Source organism: Pezoporus occidentalis, unplaced genomic scaffold (assembly GCF_034315485.1).
Source record: "Pezoporus occidentalis ecotype Australia unplaced genomic scaffold, CSIRO_AGI_Poc_V1 ctg25, whole genome shotgun sequence".
Lineage (NCBI taxonomy): Eukaryota > Metazoa > Chordata > Aves > Psittaciformes > Psittacidae > Pezoporus > Pezoporus occidentalis.
The window spans coordinates 4856074-4880784 of record NW_026914394.1 but is presented as its reverse complement, the minus strand read 5'-3'; the positions used below and the strand labels follow the sequence as shown (position 1 = coordinate 4880784).

General features: G+C 43.7%; 1 protein-coding gene across 3 annotated transcripts in view; it reads left to right on the top strand.

The window, feature by feature from the left end:
* The window catches only part of LRP8 (LDL receptor related protein 8), a 197525-nt gene that overhangs the window by 118412 nt on the left and 54402 nt on the right, over positions 1-24711 (top strand). For all 3 annotated transcript variants that reach the window (XM_062623188.1, XM_062623187.1, XM_062623189.1), the window contains one exon: positions 1452-1574. In XM_062623188.1, the coding sequence (XP_062479172.1) occupies positions 1452-1574 (123 nt within the window). The remainder of the gene's footprint in view (positions 1-1451; positions 1575-24711) is intronic.

Sequence of the window (24711 nt, the reverse complement as noted above, 5' to 3'; positions counted from 1 at the left end):
TGCTGGGTGCCTGTTCAGGGAAGCTGTATGTTTTGTGTACTAGAAAGGGAGTACTTGGTTCTGGCCATGTAGACATTTCCCATGCCTCACACAGTGATGCTTCTGTTTCCTGTGTAGGCTCATGAATGATATTTAGTGTGTTCCCTCCCTGACAGCAGCTCATCTAAGAAAAAAAAGAAAGGAGAATAAAAGATCAATTCCTAGAGGCTTATTTGTGGTGTTTAATGCTTTGAAAATGTTTGCTGAAAGAAATACTGATGTAGGAATCATGTGTGCACATGGCTTATATCAGGGAATAGCTACAAAGCCCAAACCTCACCACGAGGGCAGGCAAGCACATTGCCCAGCAAGGTTGTGCTGTCTCCATCTTGGGGTGATTTAGATCAGGCTGGATAAAACACAGAGTAACCCAGTCTGACCTCGGAGCTGACCTTGTCTTGAGCAGGAGGTCGGACTTGACCTTCTGAGATCCTTTACTACCTGAATTTTCCTGTGATCCTATTAGGTTGTGAGCAGCTTTGCAGAGGGGAGAAACAGTTGTTCTCACTGCCAACAATTCCCAGGTCAATTGGTCACCAACAAAGGTGGATACCAGTTAGCCACAGAGTCCTGCACTTCACAAGTGGTAACACTGAGCCTGAGCCATTGCTCATGACTCTCAAGGCATGGCTGTTCAATCCAGTTGCTAGCAGAAAATCTACTGAAGTCACCATTGCAAGAGCAGTGACTGATTGGTGAGCACTGACACGGAGGCCATGGGCTGAAGAGACCAGATATCTGTAGGCAGCTTTATTTTGCTGCAGTGGAAAGATGCTGACTAGTATTACAGGGCATTGGTGGTGCTGCACCACTGACACAGAGAAGTAGATCAATCAATAGCTTGAGCTCATGTCTTGCATCTTTTTCAAGCCCTAGATTAATGCAAACAAAGCAAAGAGTGTGGAGTGGTTGACATTTAATGAAACAATTTTTAGTGTTTGGAGGAGTGCTCTGTGATCATCTACTATGGTGACAGATGTACTTCAAAGCCACAAATAGATTGCACAGATAAAAACATTATTATTTAGGCTATAGTACTCCAAAGGTGAGAGTTGGCTGTCTTACCTGTGTAAATTATGCAGCACACTTTCAGTTCCATGTAGGCAGCAGTCCTTTTGTAGCAAAAGCTTTAGAAAATTGTTTTGAAAAAGAATATCTTTGATTTTTGAATGTCTGGAAAAAGACGTAAGGACTGAGTCCATGTTAAATAATGGAGGAGTAAGAGTTCTAGCAAGAACGAGTGCCCGTCTTTGGTACCTGTTGGACTCTGTCATGAAGAATCAATGTTGAATGCGAAATGAATCTTCTTAATACAGAGCAATCTGTATTGTCCTTTATGGGGTTGGGTGCAATGGAGCTCTTCTGCACTGCGTATATTCATGCCAAGTAACGTATTTTATTTTCCCTTGCAGCAAAGAAAACTTGTGCTGAGTCAGATTTCACTTGTGACAACGGCCACTGCATCCCAGCCAGGTGGAAATGCGATGGTGAAGAAGAATGTCCTGATGGGTCAGATGAATCAGAAGCAGCATGCAGTGAGTAGAACAGAAAAGTGGTGGTACATACACCATCACTTCTCAGACATGTTCTCTCATCAAAACAGAGAGAAACTGGAGGTGTTATTCCCAGCACTTACAGGAGGATCTGTCAACTTCTGCTTCTATTAGAACAGAAATGAAAGACACAAGATTCAGGTCATTCAAATCACATGGTTTCCAAACTTAAAAAGTGTACGAGTTTTCCAGGCTGTGATACAGGCAGCACTATCTACTATGTGTATCTGTAACAGGGTTCAAAACATCTTTGGCGCTGTTAAGTTTATCTGGTTGTAGCGCTCGTGATCAGCAGAAGTGCGTAAAGATTCGCAGTCAACTGGGATGAGGCCTTTTGGAATCTCAAATTTGTAGTGTTCTGCGTCGTAGCATACTGGGATTTATCATCACTTGTCGTGGTTTAAACCCAGTCAGGTAACTCGTTCACTCACTTCCCCCCCTTTTCTTGCCCTCCCCCTGCTCTCGGAGGGACGGAGAAGAGAATCAAAAAGAATGCAACTCCCACGGGTTGAGATAAGAACAGTTTAGTAACTAAGGTATAACACAGATCACTACTGCTACCACCAATGATAATAATGATAAAGGAAATAACAAGGGAAGAGAATACATCATCTCACCACCAGCCTACCGATAACTCGCCCCCCAAGCCCGACCAAGCTCTGACCGATACCTCCTCCAACCCTGCCGTCTCCCAGCCCTTCCGGCTCACTCCCAATTACATCCTGGGCATGACGTGCTGTGGTATGGAATACCTCTTTGGTCAGTTTGGGTCAGGTGTCCTGTCTCTGCTTCCTCCTGGCTTCCCCTCCTCCCTGGCAGAGCATGAGGCTCACAAAGTCCTTGGCCAAACCAAAACATCGCTTGTTATCAGCTCTGTTCCCGAGCTGAAAGTCAAAACACTGCACTGCACCAGCTACCAAGAAGGGGAAAAATGACTGCTACTGCTGAACCCAGGACATTATCCACCCCTTATTCCATACCATTCACGTCATGCTCAGATCCCACATTTTCAATATACCATCACTCTTATCTCAGTGCACTCTTATCTTAGTGCATGGACCAGTCCCTATAAAGCTGCTGAGTCCATCTGGTCCATGATGTCAGGCTCCATCTCTTGTAACAGTCTTCCAGAGCAGGAGAGACTGTGTGCAGTGCTCACACTCGTGAATAACCTGGGCAATAGTGTCCATTGCTAGGTCCACCCCTTGATCATGAGTCCATCTCTGTGTTGCATCTCTGCTCTGATGGCCTGAAGTGCCATGGGCCCACCAGGCTTAAAATAATTCACTGTCCCCTTAAGCAGTTTCTGCAGCTTGTTGCTGGGGACTCCATACAGCTGCCTTCCATCTCCGACGCTTCCAAAGCACTGGAGGGGCCCAGTGGACTAGATACTTGCCCATACTGTCCCACACACCCTGCCACTCCTGGCTGTCCAGCCTTGGGGAAAACCTCTTGGTCCCCCCATATCCTTGTCTAACCCCAGACAAGACCCAAACCTGACTCTGCTTAACTTTTGAGATCAGACAAAATGGTCGTGGGTAGAACACAGCCTGTGTGTGTGCCAACATGCTGATCCCCATCACAATCAGCAGGCAGGTCCCAAGGATACCCAAAGGCCATTCAAAACCCTCAGAACTCTCAACTGATGCTGCTGTACTTGTCACTGGGGCTGGTGTAGCTGCTGTGCTTGCCGGCTCTCCCACCACCAGCTTCTCTTTTCCTGAGTCCAGCTCTTCCTCCTCTGCCTTGCTGGGAAATGCTGCGTGGTCTCCTGCATCCTCCTGGGGCTCGGCGGGCGGCTTCCGGGAAACGCTCTCGGCCGTCGCGGGGCTCGGCTCCTCCGCGGGGCTCGGCTCCTCCGCCGCCTTCTCCCGCTGCTCTGCAGCCGCTTCCTTCCTCTCCTCGACCGCCCCGACCTCCTCCACCGGCAGCCGTCCCCTCGCGGCCTCCGGCCCCGCTCCCGCCGCCGCTCGGTCCCCCGGGCCGCTCTCCCGGGCCGGTTCGGCTGCCGCCGGCTCCCGGGGCCGCTCCCCTCGGCTCCCCGCAGCCTCACGAAGATGGAGAGTAGGGTGAGGGCCAGGACGGTGAAGAGCAGCCGGACGGCCAGGTACAAGTCCACGGCCACGTCCGTCCCGCCCTGCTGCTGGAGCCCGTCCGTATTACAAGCCATTGCCATAAAGCACAGTGAGACAAGAACCTTAGCCCAAGCCCCATACTTGATAAACACTACCACAGCAAATACCGGCTCTACGTAAGTTACAACATTCTGAAGCTGTGAGATCAAGAGAAACAACTCTGAGAGCCAATAAATCGTCATTGTGATGAGTGACTATTAATCTGGTCAGATCTGTCGTTATCTCAACCCTTCGTGCCCCACGTTGGGCACCAAAAAGAACTGTCGTGGTTTAAACCCAGTCAGGTAACTCGTTCACTCACTTCCCCCCCTTTTCTTGCCCTCCCCCTGCTCTCGGAGGGACGGAGAAGAGAATCAAAAAGAATGCAACTCCCACGGGTTGAGATAAGAACAGTTTAGTAACTAAGGTATAACACAGATCACTACTGCTACCACCAATGATAATAATGATAAAGGAAATAACAAGGGAAGAGAATACATCATCTCACCACCAGCCTACCGATAACTCGCCCCCCAAGCCCGACCAAGCTCTGACCGATACCTCCTCCAACCCTGCCGTCTCCCAGCCCTTCCGGCTCACTCCCAATTACATCCTGGGCATGACGTGCTGTGGTATGGAATACCTCTTTGGTCAGTTTGGGTCAGGTGTCCTGTCTCTGCTTCCTCCTGGCTTCCCCTCCTCCCTGGCAGAGCATGAGGCTCACAAAGTCCTTGGCCAAACCAAAACATCGCTTGTTATCAGCTCTGTTCCCGAGCTGAAAGTCAAAACACTGCACTGCACCAGCTACCAAGAAGGGGAAAAATGACTGCTACTGCTGAACCCAGGACATCACTGCAGACAGCGCTTCTGTCATAAGAGAGGAACTTTGCAATGTTAGAACATTGCTCAATTTTAGTTGTTTTTGCCTCTGAGAACAAATGAAGAAGAAAGTAGCAGATGAAAGATGATGTAAAATAACTAAAACTGAGAATAAGTATGACAGATGTTAACTGCAGGTAACACCTTTTAAAACCCCATTGATTCAGTAAGTAAAAGAATATGCTTCATTTTCATGTAGCACATATAGTCTTGTTCTTTTGACTCTCTGAGGAGATCCATTTGTGCTCCGTTGTTCTAGGACTGTGAAGGATTGTCTGATGTTGAGTTGAAGGGAATCCCAGGGGTATTTTAATGAAAACACTAACTAATATGCAGACTTCTATTTGTGTGCTTACTTATGCCTGCGGATTTGTTCTTGGGCAGGCCAAGGAACTAGTATAAGGCATTCTATACTTCACAAATATATTCCCATGAGTCTCAAGAGTGTTGGAGGAAGTATTTTATTGGATTTCACCAGAACAGGGCACATAAAGGACTTAAAAATTAACCATACTTTCATTTTTAAGCCTAGTACTAGTCCTGCTTTCCCCCTAATTAAGGAAGATGAATGTGCTTCTCTTGCATAAAATAGAGTCATTTTTGCAGCTGTATACAGGCTACAGGAAAAAAAAATCGCTTCAGTAACTACATTAACATATTTATGTTCTATATTTGTTGGTCTTTCACCCGGCATCCTTCTTAGTCAAAAGCCATCTTATTAATGTTACTTCCACTACCTGATTGTCTGGAGGGGGGCTGAATAAATAAGCAGTTCCATTCTCTGCAGTCATTGTCTAAATCTCTCATCAGAGGCCATAGCATGAACTGTGTGTAGGCCTCTTCAATGCTGAGACCACTGACTCATCTTCCTTTCCTTTTGTAGCTGTTTCATCTTCTGTTCGCCCCCCCCCCTTATTTCATCCTCTGTGGACATGGGGCTCTCTGGGAGTCTCCAGGGAGATCTTACAGCAGCTTCCAGTATCTAAAGAGGCTGACAAGAAAGCTGGAGAGGGATGTTTTACAAGGGCCTGTAGGGACAGGATAAGGGGGAATGACTTAAACTGAAAGAGGGGAGATTGAGATGAGCTCTTATCAGAAGTTCTTCCCTGACGCTGGCACAGGAGAAGCTGTGGCTGTCCCATCCCTGGCAGTGTTCAAGGCCAGGTTGGACACAGGGGCTTGGAGCAACCTGGTCTAGTGGAAGGTGTCCCTGCCAGTGACAGGGGGTTGGAACTGGATGAGCTTTAAGGTCCCTTCTAACCCAAACCATCCTATGATTCACTCTATGTTTAAAACTTAGTTATTGAAAAGATGCATGAACTCATATCTCGATGTTCACATGAGAGTTGATACAAGCCTGTGTCTTGACTTGTGGCTAGCTCACAAGTTTCTGTCTGTACCAGTTAAAAGCTTGCCTGCAAATCTTAAAAATATCTGCAAGTAGAATTTTGGAACTTTACTTGTTTTATAGGATTATTCAGATCTGAAGTTCACACTTAATCCCATGAAGATCACGTAGTTTTAATCTTACAACTGTTGATAGCTATAGGCTTTAATTTGCATGCTCCGGACATTCTTTCCAGATGTTTTGTGTCTTGTATGTGTCATCTCAAAGGCTGATCTTATCTGCTCTGTGGGGAAACAGAATCAACTTGGTAATATATAAGCACAGTGCTGGTTGTGGGGTTATAATTCACATATGTCTGTCTGTAAGACTTCAGCTACACTGGTCAAGACAGTAGTGAGCTGTAAACCTGGTAGGCTATTACACAAGAAACTGGGGTGTTAGGCTTTGCTTTAATTTGTACCCTTAATGTAAAAGGCCTAGCTCTTTGTGTGTGTAAAATGTTAGTTAAGGGCAAAGAGAGGCAGTAACGGTAGACAGAAAATGTAGTGAGAGGTAATATGTGTAGTTGGATATTCCTGTACGGTTTCTCCTTCCAGTCCCATTTTGTTTCTCCCTGATGAAAACAAGGCTGAACTTTTTCCCTGTGGCCGAGGAATGACTGCAGGCCCCCATGACTGTTTGGTTTTCCTGCACAGCCCTTTGGAGGAGCCTGCGCTGCAGTTTGCTTAGGAAATGGGCAGGTTGGGAAACAGAGATTTCTTACCTCTGGCAAGATCAAACTGCTTTATAAAATCAATTTTTTTCAGACAGGCCACATACTTGCCAGCATCTCTGCCAGGACCTAGGGTTATTTCTCTGTTAATACAACACTGGGACACTGTCCATAGTCCTTTCAAACAAGGGAGGTTAAGAGCACTGATAATGCTGACTGTTGCATTTTTAGGAGTATTTCCATCTCAGAATGTGATGAAAACAAGGCAGTTCCTCTCAGCCTCTCAGGCACCTGCTAAATGGCTTTTTATTTTCTGAATGCTCTTGTGGTGTGCTTTTTAAATACATGTTGTGCTCTCTTGGTGGTAGTCAGAGGTGTTGTGTCCCCACCTCTAATGCTCAGTTAAAAGTAACAGTTTATAGTTTTTTAATAACCCTGCTGCAAAGCCTGAACATTATTTGGCTTTTCCTGTTTCCCACATCACTGAAGTTACGCAGCTTTGTACCTAATAATATCCTCACTAGGGCTGTTATCCGTCCCCTGGTGTCGAGGACAGTGTGATCTCTCTCCCATCGGGTAGGTGAGGCAGCATCACAGCTGCCTGACTTCTCATGGGCCTGGATGTGTGGGCCATTTTCTGCTGTTCATGAAATTTTTGGTTTATTTTTGTAGCCTGCACGTTCCTCAAGCCACTGAATGTGGCTGAGAGTGGCAGCGTAAGGGGATGTTTCAAGTTCAACTGAATGCTCAACTGATGAGGTCTATAGGACTTCTCCCTGTTGTGAGTTTTGGTACTAGCTAAAGGTTGATTAATTTCTAGGATGGGCTCATTTTGGAGAAGATGGTTATCCAGGCTTTTGGTTTGAAATTGTTTTTGGTAAGAAAATGCTTACATTTACTCCTTTTTCTTTGAGCCAGATCCTTAATCTAAACATACTCTCATATCCATAGGTTGGCCCAAGTGAATTATTCATGTAGCATCTGAGTGTCACCGCTAAACCTCAGTGTTCTGCCATCTGTCAGTTTTTCAGTGCTATTATCTGGCTGCTGAATTTATTTTGTCTCATTTAATTTCTATTAAGGTTTCAAAGAAATGTGTCCCCCTCTTCTGTGAGCTGATCTATTCAGCGGCATCTTGTGGGCTGGATCTGCTCTCTCTGGGGTCATCATCAGAAATACTGTTAGTCTGGGGGGGTAGCTGTGTTTTGTTATGGTTTTTGTTTCTGTGTGGAAGGAGAATGAGCCCCTAAAGAGAAGCAAAACCATGTGAACTCAGAAATTAGTGCTATCTACATGAGGTGGAGGGGACTGATTTTATCATTCAAGAAGTTGTGTTGATTGGAGCTGGGGTGGGAGAAGAGGGAGGAGGAATTTAATATTGAAGAGAAGAAAGTTATTTTGAGAAAATAAATGAAAAGAAATAGGATTGTGGGTGAGAGGAACAAAAAACCACCATTTATCTGTGCTGCAGTGGTGCTGCTGGTGGGGAAGGGGAAGAGTTCGTACTTGGCCCTGCCAGCTTTCAGCCTCATCTTCCATCACAAAGCCTCTATAGATTCAGCAATTGCCTGTACTAGGCCTCTATTAGGGAGCAGTTGGCTGCTGGTACACAAAGCAAATGAACAACATTGGCCTTGCAGGATACATGCCAGGAAGAGAAGAGGCAGGCTTGTCCTCCCGTTTGACATCAGCCATTGCTGCTACTCCCTGCCCGCCAAGAGGGAGAGCCTTGTGGGTGCAGAACTGCTGCTGCTGGAAGGTGCTCTGAACCAAGCATGGATTTCATCTTCCCCGTGCCAGCTTGTTAGCATGCAAGGAGCTCCCCACAGATCGTTTAAAAGGATAGCCAAGTATCTGGAAGTAGTGGGAGTCGAGTTAGTGCCTCTGTCAGCCCAACGCCTGCAGCTCACACGTACCTCACCAGCAGCTGTTTTGGGATACAGGCATATTTTTGACCTCAGAGTAGGCTCAGATGCTGACTGATAACTGTTTGCTGCAAGGGGTTATGCAGCAGCAGGCCTCTGGCAACTGCAGGAGGTTTTTAGTAGCCTACATGTACTCTGTCATTGGAGAGCCCACCATAGCTAGAGCCCTGGCCTTATTCTTCATTGCTCTCAGTAAGAGCAATCCAGCATGGCTTGGTGATCACCCTGGAGCTGTAGTGCAGCTACTGCTGATATACACAGGCATTGCTTATGCATATGAAAAGATTCCTCACCTTTCCCTATCTAGTTTCTTCAAGCTGAGAGAGGGGGAAGGGAAGTCATTTTCTCACTGAGCTAAAAAAGACCTCCAGCAAAATGAATGTTACCCACCTAATGCTGTTCCAGCACAGGTACTGAATCATTCTGGTTTTTACAAGAAGGAAATGTTAAATTTCCCTCTGAAGTATTTTGCTTATTTAACCAGAGACTTAAACAAAAAATATCTCTAGAGAAGAATAAAAACAAACGCTAGCAAACAGTAACAGCACTGATGGGAACACAAATTAAAGGGATGGAGCAAGTGAAAATCTAAGCTGGCAAACTCTTGCCTTAGGACACTGTATATATAATGAGATGGAGGAATGCAGGCAGCATAAACTCACCACTTATTTCTCTATCAGATATGTGACATTCTCCTAGTTAAGAGCAGAAATTATTATACAGGAAGGTATAATAGGGTGTTACAAGGAGGGGAAAGGGAAGGGGAAACCTGAATTTGTATTGCCTTTAATAGGGTGGTTTGCAGCAGTCCTGGAAATAGATTTTTAAATGGAGATGGGATATAAAATCAAACCCTGAGCGTTGGTTTGAAATACAGTACCAGTTCGTTTTTATTTTGTAGTGCATGTCACGAGTTGTTCAGGGAGATGTAGCCAAACTTGACAGTTATATTTTTAATGGGTATCTTCCATGGTTTTAGGCGCTTCGTGTGCTGCTGCTGTGTATGCTGAGCTCTCACTGTGGTGATCAGGTCTGGCCTCTTTGTCTGTTAAGTTGCCCAAATGCAAAATTCTGTAATTATTGGTGGTGATGATGGTATTGTTCACCCCCAAATGCACAGTTCTGTCCTAGCTCTGCGTTCACCCCTACGGATATTACATCTCTGTTACTCTTCTTTGATACGGATCTCCTGCATGACTGAGTTTGGTGACATTACTGTGTGTTTGTGGAAAGTGACTTAATATACTATTCCCTTATTCCCTGCCCCTGGAGAATTTATCCTGCAGAAGGACGGACTGTCTCATTCAGGGCATCACATACACTGGCCCTTGAACTTCAAGCAGCAAAATCAAAAACTAGGTCAAATCAAGCTGTAGGACCTGGGGCTGTAACAAAGAGGATTTTTTTGCCTTGTTGTTTTGGTGTGGGGTTTTTTTTCCCAACATGAAGAGCAGATCTGTTTGTACATATGTGATATGATGGTGGGGGATTGTAAATGCAGTAGAACGCATTCTGATTGTTCTGTTGGGTTAATTTCTTACAGATAATTCAGGCAATTGACTAAGGTGATGGTAATGTCAGACATACAGGTATGCATTTTGACAACACTCCTTCTATGCTAACTGGCTATTGCTAGCATTAAATACAGCAGCTTAAGTGTTGTCACTGTCCCTGGTGACCTGTTGGGATCACTGCTGAATTATAGCAGCTGGGGACTGCTGTAAAACATCTGTAAAACAAAGGACAAGATACAGGGTGAGGAAGCATTTCCACAGCTACAGGATCCTCCCAGTGACAAGGCACAAAAGAGGCAGCCTCATTTTCCAGATGCCCAGGCTGGTTTGTAGGGCTAATGGTGAAAACTTTGATTTGTCAAAGTGACCCAATGTATTGAGACAGAATAAAATTAAAAGAGCCAAGATCATCTCTCCATGAAGTCATGGGATAATTTAGGATAGGCAGGACCCCTGGGGTCATTTAGTCCAATCCCCTGCTCAGAGGGGACCCCTGTCTTCATGTTTAACCACTCTTACTAATGAAAAAGAATCACCATTACCAGACTTTCCTTTGTTGCAGCACGTGTCTGTCACCTCCCATCCTGTCACTGTGCAGCTCTGAGAACAGTCTGGCTCCATCATTCCTAGTCCCTCCCATTTTGTAGTTGAAGGCAGCAATAGAATCTTCCTTTAGCCTTCTCTTCTGATGGCTGTACCAGTATTGTACCCTCAGCCTCTCCAGGATACAGTTTTGTCTTGTTCAATGACACAGTTTGACAACTAGGATGCAGGTTTTGCAGTGTTCACTCACCTCTGTCAATGTTTCACCACATCCAAAATATAACTTAAAAAAACTAACTCATTTTTGTCTTTATTGTGCTCTAGCTTCCAGGTTTACTTAGCAGAGAGTGCCAGGCTCTAGAAAACTCCTTTGCATGGGAGCGTTTAACACTACACTAGAGAATGGACAGAGACCTGTTGAGGCCTGTTAGCAGACTAGTAGTTCCCTGTGGATCCTGGCTTATAGTTCCATGCAGAGTTTTGAAAGTCCTTTTTATCCTGAATGTCTATAACTCTTCAAATTCTCAGATATGCTCCTTCACTGCTGGTTTAATCATCCTGGCTCAGCCACTGTACACTTGCTTCCCAAGTGCCTCTGGTTCCTTGCCTAGTGTAATTGCTTTGAATGCCTCTAGCTGTGTCCTTATGGACAACCCCAAGTTGACCTCAATATCCCGAAGGGCACAGAACTGTAGGGATTAACACAAGAAGGCTTTGTCAGGGTAAGGAACCAAATATGGTTTTTCCTGCATCCTGTTCCTTTTCTTGAAGTGTGAAATTATCCTTTTACATCAAAGGAAATACAGCAAACTCAAAGCCAAGCTGTTTATCCCTAGTAGTAGGATAACTTTATCTGTGGCTCTTGGGCAGTGAATTACATCTCCTTTTTGATGATTACATGGCTTTGGTGATCTCAGCAATTTACTTACCTACAGATGTAAATGAATTTAAGGTTTGTAATGGTTGTGCTCCAGTTCTGCTGGTGCTAGAGTTTTAAGTCACACCTGTTCAAAAGAAAATGTGTTTTTCCTTGAAGGGAAGGTGTTCAGAGCTTGTATCTCAGAGGATCTCTTCAGAGGGCTGAGTCCTAAAGGAAAACCAATAGAAAATACCTATGGGCTCTTCTCTGATGTTTTTATTGTTCTTTTCCCAAGTAGTGTTGCCTTGTGAGAAAGTCACTTGTTCATGTAGCATTGCAAGCTTTGACATTTGCAGTGCTCCCGTTCCCATTCCCACTTAGAGCTGTTGCTATTTGACTGCTAGAGAGATTTAGACACTGCAATTAAATATTTTTCCTGTTGGTGTAATGCGTGCATGCAGTTCATAAACAGAAACGGTCGTAATAGGGTTTGATGCTGCCTTTTTATGGCTATAATTAATCTTGCTGTTATTTTAGTAGCAGAGGATAGCTGGAAAATGGAAGTTGAGCATGTGAAGCTCTTGTACGTGTAATTATTTACTGGCTATAAATATTGAGCTAGTAAAAACTGAAGAGGTTTTCAGGAATCACAAGCAGCTCTTCATTGGCTGGTGCTTTTGGTTTTGCCTTTCTCTCGCTGTTTGCTCTGTGAAATTCATGTTACCTGATTTGTCTGTGTGTATTTTGCTTGTTTGTTGGGGAGGGGGGAAATCAAAAGGGGATAATTCCTGGAATCAAAGGCAACAACAATTTGGTACTGAGTGAAGCACTATTGCACTGCAAGAGCACAGAAAGCAAACCTTCTTTCTTAAATGGGTGAATTATGGTGTGAGGAAAACTGGTGAACATCAAATGACAATTTTAACATTCTTCACATCTAAACAGCTTCTGTAATTTAGTATTGTAATGAATCGTATGTTGAAGCTGTGATTCCTGGTTCCACCACCTTTTCCTTGGTAGTTATTTTTCCTCTCTTTCTCCATTTCTACAGTTGTAGGATCATGTTTTCGTTCTGGACAAACTCCCACTGAAATCACTTGAGGTTTCAAGAAGGGTCTCGTGACACTCCATCCTGCTTCCTTGAGGATTAGGATCATGATTAAGACTGATTTAATTTGCAGTCTCTGCATGCTTTGTAACTTAAACCTTGCACTGGAGATTTCCAATTCTCTGAAATGCTTTCAGTCAGACTGTGCTTTGGGGTGAGGCACAGTCACTGACAGCACTGTCTGCACATCTCAGGGTTGCTTAGATCTTCACCCTGTGCATCTGTGGGATGCAATAAGCTTCCATAGCTGCTGAGAGCCTCAATCAGGGCTTTGCTTTAGCTTCTAGCTTCCTTCCTAGTTACACTGTATTCAGTGGCTGTATTTGAAGTGACAGATTTCAGCTCACCCTTTCTGTTTTGTATTTTAACATATTAAAACATGGTAATCCTTTGCATTAAAATACAGAGGGCTTCGCTTAGTAGCTTTGTTAGACTGCACATGCTTACACGTTCCCGTAAGAATGGACTCATGCCAGTTATTGTATCATTTTCCTGGCTTACACTGCTAGGGTAGTCATCTTACCATGTCACTTGAGTTCTCCAAGTGTACTGTTGTACGAGACACAAGTTATTGTATGAAGACTGTGAATTCTCTGTTTTGGCATAGAGGTAGCAAACACCAGTCATTTTAGCACAAACATAACCGTGCTTCTCCCGTTTTGTTGGGGCTTTTTTGTACAGGGAGAAGCATGTCTAGCATGTTTGACAAACAGTGATTGCATCTCTAGCCATTGTGTGTGCATTTATATGGGAGGAATTATACATGTGTATTTAGAAACGCACACGTGCACACACACAAAAAATACTGGTGTGATATTCCAGCATTTCAGCAGGTATATTGGCCCTGTGTGGAATGTGAATGAGAAATGGCAATAAACATACTGAATTCTGCTAGAATTTATATGTTTCTGCTTCAGTTCCTGCCTGTAGACATGTTGCAGGTGTCAAACTTGGAGCTGAGGTTTGTGAACCAGCAGGGGTATTTGTAATGAAGTAAAGGTGTATTTGGTAGGGGAAGGCCTTTTCTTCTCAGCCACAGGTCTACTCGCCATTATTCTTGTGCAGCAGGCTGAACATACTCAATTAAAATTGCTATGTAAGCTGCCTATTCCATCTTCTGAAGATAAAAAACAAGTGGGGTTTCTTTGTATGTATATAAAAGGTGAAATGTTCATTCTGAGTTGAAGAAACACAATTGTTTAATAGTAGCAGAGCCTTTTCAGACTTACTTTTTTGCACATGTGAGAGTGAGGAAATACTAGAAATTATTAAGTCTATGCTTTTCTACCGAATCCTTTTTTTTTGCCTCGAGTTCTTCATGTTCTGTTGGACCCTTTGAGCACCAGTTCATTCACTGATACCTCTAATACCTCAGAACAATTGTCACCCGAGCATGAAAAAGCAGCATCTTCATTGGGTATTGCCTTTGTGGCCATGTAGATGTGACCAGGGATGGTGGAGGATGGCTTGCTTCCAGCCGCTCTGGCTGCTGGAGGTGGCCTCATGCAGTGTGACACTGCGCTGCATTTTTCCTTTATGGTGTGAAGTTTTAAAAAGCCCTGGATGCTGTTTGGTGTATTCAGCCCTTTGACAGAACAGAGAGGAGATACCATAATGGCAGAGACAAGGTGAAATACCAATGTTGCAACATACTTAGCCAAGCTTTTCATTTGAATTAAATAAATACAGAAGGTGCAGACTTCAGGTGGCAGGAAAAAGTGTTTTATGATAAATTCTGTCAGTTTCCTGGAGACCTGCACAATTTTTCTTTCTATGATTTTTATCACTCATCTTGTCAGGTTTCATTATGTTTGCTCATCTGGGGACGTTTTGTGCCTTTGTTTTCCCTTTTGATAAGAAGCACTTTGGTGCCTATAATCTCTCTTACAAATGGGCATGGTCTCAGTGCTGCTTGACTCCTTTATCTTCTGTATAATTCTGTCCCCCTAGCGTTCTGTGGGGTTTTATTCCTCCCTGTTTTGATTGGAATCGGAGTAATCTCTGTGAACAAGAGAAAGAAAATGAGCCTGGGAAGAGGGAAGATGAAAGAGCAGCTGCAGCTACAGAGGCTCAGAGAGCCCCACGGGTGATGCTGGACTCTTAGCCACAGTTGAGAGACTTTTGAAGAGGCTGTTTTCTCATTGTTGTTTGTAACCAGCAGGCTCTGGATGGAGCCCAGTGTGCAGCATGTGAGTGTTACTCCTTCCCAGTGCCCAGGGTACAGAATTGCCTCTTTAGTCAGAGAAAGAAAGGGAAGGAGCCAGCACACGCACTTGTACTTGAACTCCCCAGTCTCATTTGTACTTTAGCATCTGCAGAAGTAGTGCTGACTCCTCTGGACCTGATATCCCCTGAAACATTCATAGAACCACAGAATGGTTTGAGTTGGAAGGGACCTTAAAGCTCATCCAGTTCCAACCCCTGCCACGGGCAGGGACACCTTCCACTAGAGCAGCTTGCTCCAAGCCCCATCCAACCTGGCCTTGAACACTGCCAGGGATGGGGCAGCCACAGCTTCTCTGGGCACCCTGTGCCAGCACCTCAGCACCGTCATAGTGGAAGAATTTCTTCCTAATGTCTACTCTAAATCTCCCCTCTCAGTGTAAAGTCATTCCCCCTTGTCTTGTTACTGCATGTCATTGTAAAAAGTCTCTCTATAGCTTTCTTGCAGGTCTCCTTTACGTATTGGAAGACTGCTATAATATTGGCACGTATGTGGCTGTCCTGGGCTGACATCAGCTGCAGAGCACCCTCTCTGCTGACAGAACACTGGTGTCTGGGGAAGAGGTGGTGACTATTCAATTAGCAGCTTGACATGGTGGATAACTCCAGTGATGGACACCTCCCCATGACCCTGACCTCTCTGACTGTGTGTCTAATGATAGTCCAGCTTTTCAGAGCAGGGGCTGAGAATTTGCTCTGCTTATCAAGTACCTGTACATACAACCACTGATGTTTCACTTCGAAATGCTCCATTGCTGGCATGCTTGGCAACAGCAGGTTAATCAAGCAGGTTGCTTCAGGTGCAAACGACTGGGAGGAAATCAAGATAAAAACCTGTCAGTAAAATTTTCTAATCTTCTGTGTGTCCCAGAGTACACCGAGCTTTGTGCAGTTTATGTGTAATGAAGGAAAAACCCGCCCTCTAATAATAGATTTAATTAAATTTATCAGTGAGGAAGAATTGGAGTGGAAGAGGTAATTCAGATCGCTCAACCAGATACAATGTTTTGTTTTTTACAAAGGAAAAACATGTCTAAGTTTCTAGCAGGGCTTTTGATTATTTTAATCAATGGTTTCCTCCCAGCTAGCACAATATGTTCACTTGGAAGAAACAGCAGTGCTGTGGAAGATCACAATAGAACAATCTATGGATTTTCTCATAATTAAAGTTCCATTCTGTTTCCATAATTACCTAACTGCTTATCTGATGTGAAACCTGCAGAAACAGCTCCTGATCCAGTGTATTCAAGGCAGACAACAAACTGAACTGCTTTTAAGGGATTAAAAAAACATGGTAATGCTAGAAATCACATTTTTAAATGCCTTTTGCACTTCACTGCTACGAGCCTCTTGTAAATTGCACTTCTATCCGATAACCACCAAGCACTTTACAAGCTGTGATTAAACTTGGTGGTTATTTCAGCAGCAAGAGGTGTGTGAGGTGCTTCAGGAAAGCAAATCAAACATAGGTCCTGTAATGGCACTCACAGTTCCCTTTGTAATTGAGTAATTGCATTTGCAACCGAGTGTTGCTGAAACCAGTGGGATTCTGCATGGACCTCTGCAGCTCCCTTCTAGCGCAGAGCTTGTGGCCACAGTGAAGTTACTCACACATGGGCTTGCAGAGTGGATTTTGTATCAGAACAGACCCAAATGAAGCAAGAAGACTGATGAAACAGAGTAATAGCGGGAGCAGAAAAAAGGTTATAGTAATAAGGTCAAGCATAGCTTCAGTGTTGACATATATATATACACATAGATACATAGTTTTATTAACAAAATTATTACAGATTTGGCAAAAGTAACCTGTGAAGGATGGATTTGAGAACGAGGGAAAAACACAGGCAAGAAGTATGAGAGGATGCTCTATGCAAAGGGCAGGGTGAGCAGCAGTTGGTGTAGGAGGGCAAAAAAGGAAGGGGTAGAAGAAACAGGAGCCTCATTCCAGTGGTGCAGCACAACTGCTTCTGCTTTCCACACCGAGGTAGTGGTAGGAAATAGGATTAACTGGAATGTGTTTCTCAGGGGACTTGCATGGCATTGCTCAGGAAAGCTGTGGAGATGCAGGTCTGGCAGTCAGGAAACCTATCTTTTCTGAAGTTACCCTTTTCTAGGAAGTGTAGGTAAGGAGTAAAGCCTGGATGTTCAGAAGTGCACAGGGAGGTGTCTACAGGCTCTGGGCTGGGACATTTGAAAAAGACTAATGCACCTTTTTAGGCTCTTAAGTGTAGGCAGCTTCTTCTAAGCTGCATGCCCTGAATTAGTGGCTTCCAGGAAGCAATTTCTTTTGCAGCCATTACTTCTGTAGTGCTAGTGTGAAGGGGGCATCTGGCCATGCTCATGCTTTAATATCATGCACACATGCATCATCAGTTTAGTGGGGCAATGAGGTCCACAGGCTCTGACAAAAACTGAGCTCAAGGAACAACTCCAAAACCATCCGTGTGCAAGTTGTTCTGGTTTGGTTCGGTTTGTTGAAGTGAGAGTTTTGAATCTGTGCAGCCTTCAGGCACGGATCATCCCTTCCACGTGTGCTCTCAGATTTTGCATCTTGCTGTTCTAATGCATGCTGTAGCTTGTTCTGAGTTGTAAAGGTCACTGTTGCTACTTCCAGCTGCTGATGGACTGGGAGCATGGATTTTTGGCTTGTCGGGAAGTCAGCGTATCATTGCAGAATAGCAGCATGATGTTGTCTCAGTACCAGTCATGCTCCATCGTTGAGTGTGTTTTGAACTATCCCTCGTTGCTTTTCATGAGCCAGTAATCGTGCTTGGGAAACATTTAAGCAGTATTGTATGTCAGGATGATGGAGAAAAAGCAGAATTTTGATTGTTCTTTTTCCTTCCTTTGCCAAACTGTGCTGGTGTAAACATTACACCTGGTTTAGTTGAAATGCAGGATTATCCTTTTAAGTTATGCTTGCAATGAAAACCAGAAAAAAAGTAGGAGATCTAAGCTGTTGATGGCCTCAGATCACTTGTGGCCTGAATACTGAGCACAGTTTGAGTCCTAATGTGCAAGATTTTCTGTTTATCTGGTAGTGGCTACTGCAATGTGCTTATCCATACACACATGTATCTAAATTCTGCACTACAGTTTCTTTCCAGAGACTGGTGAGCAAGAAGTTTCCATGTGTGTGAGGTGTTTTCTGTGTGAGTTGGAAGCCCATCATATTTTCATCATACCGTATAAAATATTTATGATAGTATTTAAAGGTTGGCTTTAGGAGACACTGTGACGTGATTACATTTAGTGACATAAATCAAAGTCCTTTTCTTTTTGTATATATTTCAGAAGCTATGAGGAGTTATTCATGGTGATTTCTAAGTACTAGGGAGAGAGCCACTGTGAAAATATTTCAAAGGCAAATAGCTTGAAGCTGTAGAATGATGTTTAGCCAGTTTTAGTTTAAATTAAAGAGTAATCCCTGTTATATATAATAAATGAAGGACAGATCTCTCAAATTGGGAAAAAGAGTTTAAAAAATTAAAATGTCTGGGATTCAGGTTCCCCAGAAAAGTGTGCTCAATGATAACACAGAATCAAGTCACAACTGTGGGATCAGTTCTTATCTTTTCATAACCTAACAATGATTCTGCATATTCTTCTCCTTCACTTGGCTTTTTTCTTTTATCCATCTCCTGTGGTCCTGGCTTGGAAGAAGTGTTTTTTTTTTCCGTAGAGTGTAAAGCAGCTGCCACTGGAAGCTGTTGTATAACATATGTCCCAGAAGGAGCAAATACATCCCTATCTGCTCATCAAATATTATGAGAACTAGGGCTGATGTTTCTGGATTTCAAGAGGTGTTTTCTCTCCTACTGAGCCAAAGGAAAATTCTGATAGCTCATACCCACACATGTGCTGACTTGCTTCCTCTGTACAGTAATTACCTAACCAGTTTCCCAAACCCCAAAGATCTTTAAAGGTCAAAACTGACTGGATGGGAGGATGGAGAGGAGGCAAAGGAGGAACAGTAGAGTGCAGTTCTTGAGTGTGATGATTCAATGCACATGGCGGCCATGGATGACGTATGCCAATACATGGATGCACAAACCGGCCTTATAAACATTTGCTGTGCCTGGAGCTCCTACTTATCACATAGTGTGTAGGTGCTGCAGCTAGAACTGTATTATGAACTGGACTTAGACAGCAGATACTGGACAGAGCAAGTCAGGTTGTTCTGTTGATTGAAAGTCAATGAGTATTATAACCACTTCTTGAATAATGTTCATGGAACTTGCATTTGATTTTTCTGTATACCCTGGCTTGTCAAGATTAGGCAATATTTCAAAGTAGTGCTGGAAACTGGATGCTGAGGCAACCTGTAGGCTGGTTTTGGTCTTTTGTGTGGCTTCATGTGCTACCTTTATTGAAAAGGCTGATGTAATCAAGTAATACATTTGGACATTGTTTGGAGCACGTTTCTCCAGGCGTAGTCAGTCAGGTTATTGGGGTTATTTCAAACAATAAATACAGTCATAGAATCATAGAATCAGCTAGGTTGGAAAAGACCTTTAAGATCATCAAGTCCATCTGTTCTTCCAGCACTGTCAAGTGCACCACTAAACTGCGTCACTAAGGGCCTCATCTACACGGTGTGTGAACACTTGCAGGGACGGTGACTCCAGCACTGCCCTGGCCAGCCTGTTCCAACGCCTGGGAACCCTTTGGGGAAGGAATTGTTCCTAATCTCCAGTCTAAACCTCCCCTGGTGCAGCTTGAGGCCGTTTCCTCTTGTCCTGTCACTTGTTACCTGGGAGAAGAGATCAGCCACCTCCTCACTCCAGTCTTTCTTTCAGGTAGTTGTAGAGAGTGGTAAGGCCCCCCTGAGACTTCTCTTCTCCAGACTAAACTCCCTTTAGCTCCCTCAGCCGTTCCTCATCACACTTGTGCTCCAGGCCCTGCACCAGCTCTGTTGCCTTTCTCTGGAACTGCTCCAGCACCTCAATGTCTCTTTTGTAGTGAAGGGGCTCAGAGCTAAACACAGGATTCATGGTGTGGTCTCACCAGTGCTGATGGGTATTTTATTTTGCTGATTTTAGATGTCATTTGGTTTAGTCCAGGGGGGTATGTTGTTGGTTTTTTTTAACTCAACAGAATGAAGAATTCTTTAAGTATTCAGACAGTTTTCATCCTTACAGTTGCTTTTTAAGGGGAATATAAGAGAATTTCCTTTGCATCTTAAAGGTTATACTGGTTCAGGGCAGCCTTTGTTATCAGCTCCAGCCTGGGATCATCAGAAGTGTGTGTTGTTCCAAGGCTGGTTGTAATTGCGACACAGATCAAAAGCTCTGCCAGGCTATCCTTTCCCTTTTCTAAAAGCAGATTAGCAGCCTGGCATCTGTTTTCTTCAGGGAGGATGGCACAGATGCCCATACTGCTGACTCACAGTGGTATAGCTGACCTTTCTGCGAGGCGTGGGATGATGAAGGGAAGGTGCATATGTGCTTGCCAGTCACCCCATGTCCCTGATGTTAGCAGATAGGGATGGTGGTTTCTTGCTTCTCTTCAGTGTGAAGTAGGGCTGAGCAGTGCTTTGCCCTCACAGTGAAGCTCTTAGTCTGGTATACCCTTTTCCCTTGAGCTCTGCGTGTCTTCTCTCCTGCAGTTAGGCAGGTGGAGAAGCCTACACAAAGACAGCTCTCTCTCATTGTCAGAGGAGGTTTTGGAAAGGTTAGGCACTGCAAATGCATCAAGTTATTTAAAATTCTGGCATCAGGCTCCTTCAAGTCTTAAGTGGCTGCATAGGAAATTATAGCTGACCTGCATAGGAAATGAGGTGTACTTTCAACTTGAAAGTCATAAAAATTACTTTATCTAGACCAGAAGCAATCTTACCTACTATACAGGCCACTGAACTTTGTCTCAGAGACCTATTCTACCTCTTTTGGTTACGCCAAGTTGGAAAGAAAGTCTTCCTGCTGAAAACATTAAAAAGCCACAAAGCAGCCTTTAAGAACCAGTGCGTTATACTAGATTTCTGTGAGCTTTCCCCCCGCTTGCTGTGTGGGTTGGATTCTTGCAAATAAATATATATTACAAATACATATAAATATATAAATATAAATAAGTAATTTAGTCACTAGGTTAGCAAATAAAAAATCTGGAGCACCAGAACTAGGAAAGTTTGGCATCAAGGGACAGGTGACTGAGAGGTGGTAAAAACCATGGATAGCTGCTGTAAAGTGGAAAGGTTATTAGTCAAGGGGTTGTGAACAATCTTACAATTTCACATAATTATAGAGTTGAAAAATATACCTTATTCGAGAGGTACTTGATTTATTGAGGAGAGGGTTGAAAGTTGCCTTTTTTCTTAGAGAAGAGGTTTCATCACACAGTTGTTTCTTTGGCTTAGCAAGAAACAGTATAATTTGATCCAGTGAACAGAAGCCGAAACTGGATAGGAGAACTAGTGATAAGGGCTAGAACTAGAGATAAGATGCAGCTCATAACAGTAGTGGTAAATAAACAATTGGACTCACTTGTCCAGCAGTCTTTACCAACTGAAGGCTTTACATCAGAATAGATACTTGTCCTAAAGGTATGCTGTCAGTTAAATGGGGTGTTGATGTAGAAAGACAACCTTTTGCTGTGCAGACATTCCACTGATCTTTACAGTCCAGTAGCTTTTAAACTGGGGAGTTCTCCCAGCCAATACACACAGATGGTGAAGCTGCACATTTTATAGGTAAAGACATTTGGCCAAGCTACTGTAAAGCACAGTAAGCTGTGACACGGGGAGGTGCTCCATCTGGGAATTGAGCTAGGCATTCTGAACACTGGGAAGGAATTTTCAGGGCAAAAAATACCCTTGTTTAGTTCAGGGAAATAGTTTGTTCATGGGTAGGGGAGAGCCACTCTCCTTCCTCCTCACCAGCTATGAGTCATCATTCATAGATCTCCAAAGGCAGTCGTATGTATCAGGAAATCTTTTTGCTGTTCTGTGATCCTTGGAGATCTGGCTTTCCTCAAGAAATGGAAACCAGGAGAAACCTCTGAGAAGGGACATGTCATATGGATGGAAAACATAATCAGGGAGATTTTGCACAGAGTGTTATCTTACTGCCTGATAGGCAGGTTGATGACAGAGTTTTCAGGGAGTTAATTATTCATCACTGAGTAGAAGTTATCTAGTATATATATCTGCATATACTATCTTAAATATACTATCTGTATCTCGTGTATCTGTATGTACTTCTTTTCATCTCTGATCTGCACAGAATATCCCCAGAGATAAAGAGACATTACGTTTTAGAGAGAAGGTGTTTCTTGCCCTTGGCAGCTTTTGCTGCCGTGACCTGTTTGAAGTAGGCTGGCTGCGTTTAAGGATTGGGCCCACTGGGAAGCTGACACTCGCAGTTAAAGCAGGTTCCATTGTCTGAACAAACTCTGGCTCATTTTCTTCTGATCAAAAGTACTTAGTGAGAGGTGCAGTTTGGATTCTTTAAAGCATCTCATTATAGATTATATTTAGAAGTGGGAAGAATATATTATTAATTATGAGGATGCTCTAAAGCAGAAAAGCTGTTTAATCCTGCCCTTGATGAACAGAAAAGTTAGTGTGAAGGAAGGTTATGCAATTAACAGTATATTCATTAGGAGTTCATCAGCTATCAAACTATGCTTATCTTCTGGATAGTGCTGGAATATCTGACAATTTCGTAGTTACTGCTTAAGTGATAAGAGCGAGAGACAGAAACCGCTACAGGAAAATTTATATAATACAGTTTCCATATCTGTTATCTGCCAGTGTACATATATATATACTTTTACATCTCAGCTTAAATACTCTCTTGTTGCCTGGGTAGGTGTGGGGTTTGCTGGGAAGAACTGGAGATGGAAGTTGGCCCCACATATTTGTGGCTTACAGGGTTGCTAAATAGCTACAGTGTACAGCCACTTTCTGTAAGGCTCATTACAGGGGCTTTTATAGCCTTTGTTCCCACAATCCCCTTTTACCAAGGGGTAGAAGTTAGCTGATCAGTAGGTTCATCCCAGCATCATTCTGCATATTTGCTTTGATCTGTTTAGTACTCTCAACTCCAGGCTGCGTACTGGCCCTGTAAAACAGAGCCACCTTTGCAGAGGCGTTTCTCTAACTTCAGTGGTTCTTGTAATGACTTTCAGTACTTGCAAAACATGGTAATTGTTCTGTCTTCAAGTTCAGACTGACATCTGGTAACAGATTTTTGTTATCTGTGTGATATATTCTGGTGAGCTGTTTTTTAAGCTGTGCTTGAAACCTAATTTTGATTTAAGCATTAATTTGCTTCAGAAGAAGTTGAAAAGTCAAGAGCTTAAATGTGCCAGAATGTGTATGAAATAAACTGCCTTCTGGAATTTGTTTCTGGGTTTGTTGTAGTAAGAATGGAGCACTGTGGTATGCATATTGTGGGGAATTCTGGAAGTTAATGTATGGGAAGAGAAATAGATAAGTCCTGGTGCTGCGTTCAGCAGCTCATATGAGTGACCAAGGTGACTGTGGCTGGTAGGCTTGTACTAAGGGAGATTGCTGTTAGTGAAAAGCATGAACTCTTTTAAGAAACTAATATTTTAACAGTGCCACAGATTTGAAGAGCCTTGAAAACTCTCCATCATTTCTATCTGTAAACCAAAAACCGCCAAAGAACACTTGATTCAACAGAGAAGTAAATGTGTCTTCTGTCTAAAAGTATCTGTGCAGGAATTGTTCCAAGATGCTTTCAAACTGCTGAGTTACGAATCACAGGGGGAGGTATGATTGATTTATTGTGTGCTGCAATCTGGACTATTTTATCACTGAATCTATAGTGAAGAAAGTCGATGTTAATAAAGCTACAATGTATTTAGACCAAAAGCCTAGGAATAAAGAAAGAAACATTAGTACAGATCGAGAGAATATAGTTATTACCTGTGTTGTTGTGCAGAACAGTTCTTTCCACGGTCTCTGCTAATTCAGGCCATGAGGGAAGGGCTTTGCAAGTCAAAGCTTGAGAGTGGGGTCCGGTGTGCCCATGGGATGCCCAGGTAATGGGAATTAATATGTGCTACTTAGGCACACGGCTGACACGGCCAGGCTGATACCTGAATAGATGACAAAAGGCCTGCAGTAAGTCACGCTTCACTGAAGGAAGGTGAAGGCAGTTGTTCCCTAGCTGTGCCCCTTTGCCCAGCAAGGCCATCCTGGGCCCTGAGAGCTGTATTCAGCAGCTAAATGCATCAATTTGTCAGCTGTGGGGCTGCGTGAGAAAGTTTGAAAGTTGTTCAAAGATCTGTTTGCCCACAAGGCTTCGGAATCACTGATCTAGGGCAGGGAACAAGTTTTCCTTTCAAAAGTTGCATTTCTCAGGGTTAATTAGCTGACTTCCATTCATGCCTAGCTTGTGCCGCCTTAACCTCATGACTCATTTCTTTCTTGACACTCTTCTTTCTTCCCATAGCATGTCTGTGTTTGAACTTCGCTGATTCCCAGCCACATTACTACCAGTCTGTGCTGGGTCAGCTGTTACCGTTGAGTGTTTTATACTCCTAAGGCTTGCTTGAATCAGAGTTGCCTTGAAAGCATCATGCATCACTAATCATGGGGGAATGAAGTGGATCGTGATAGATTTTACAGGCTGGCTGTAGCCACACTTGGTTTTTCACAGTAGGCATCCCTGGGTATAAGCACAGGTAAAGGATCTGTGCTGAGGAGCACAGCTCGCTCTGTTCTCAACCATGCCAAAAATTGGAGTTCAGTTTGATGTCTGGGCTATAGGAGAGGCAGATTTCTTCCCCCACAACCTCCCCGACCTCACCCATTATTATTAATGCAAAAAGGAGGGGAGACTGAACTGCATTACAACTAGCAATGTATACACAGACTGACAGGGTAATTATGGATGTAGACAGTGGTGGGGTGGCAGGTTTGACAGG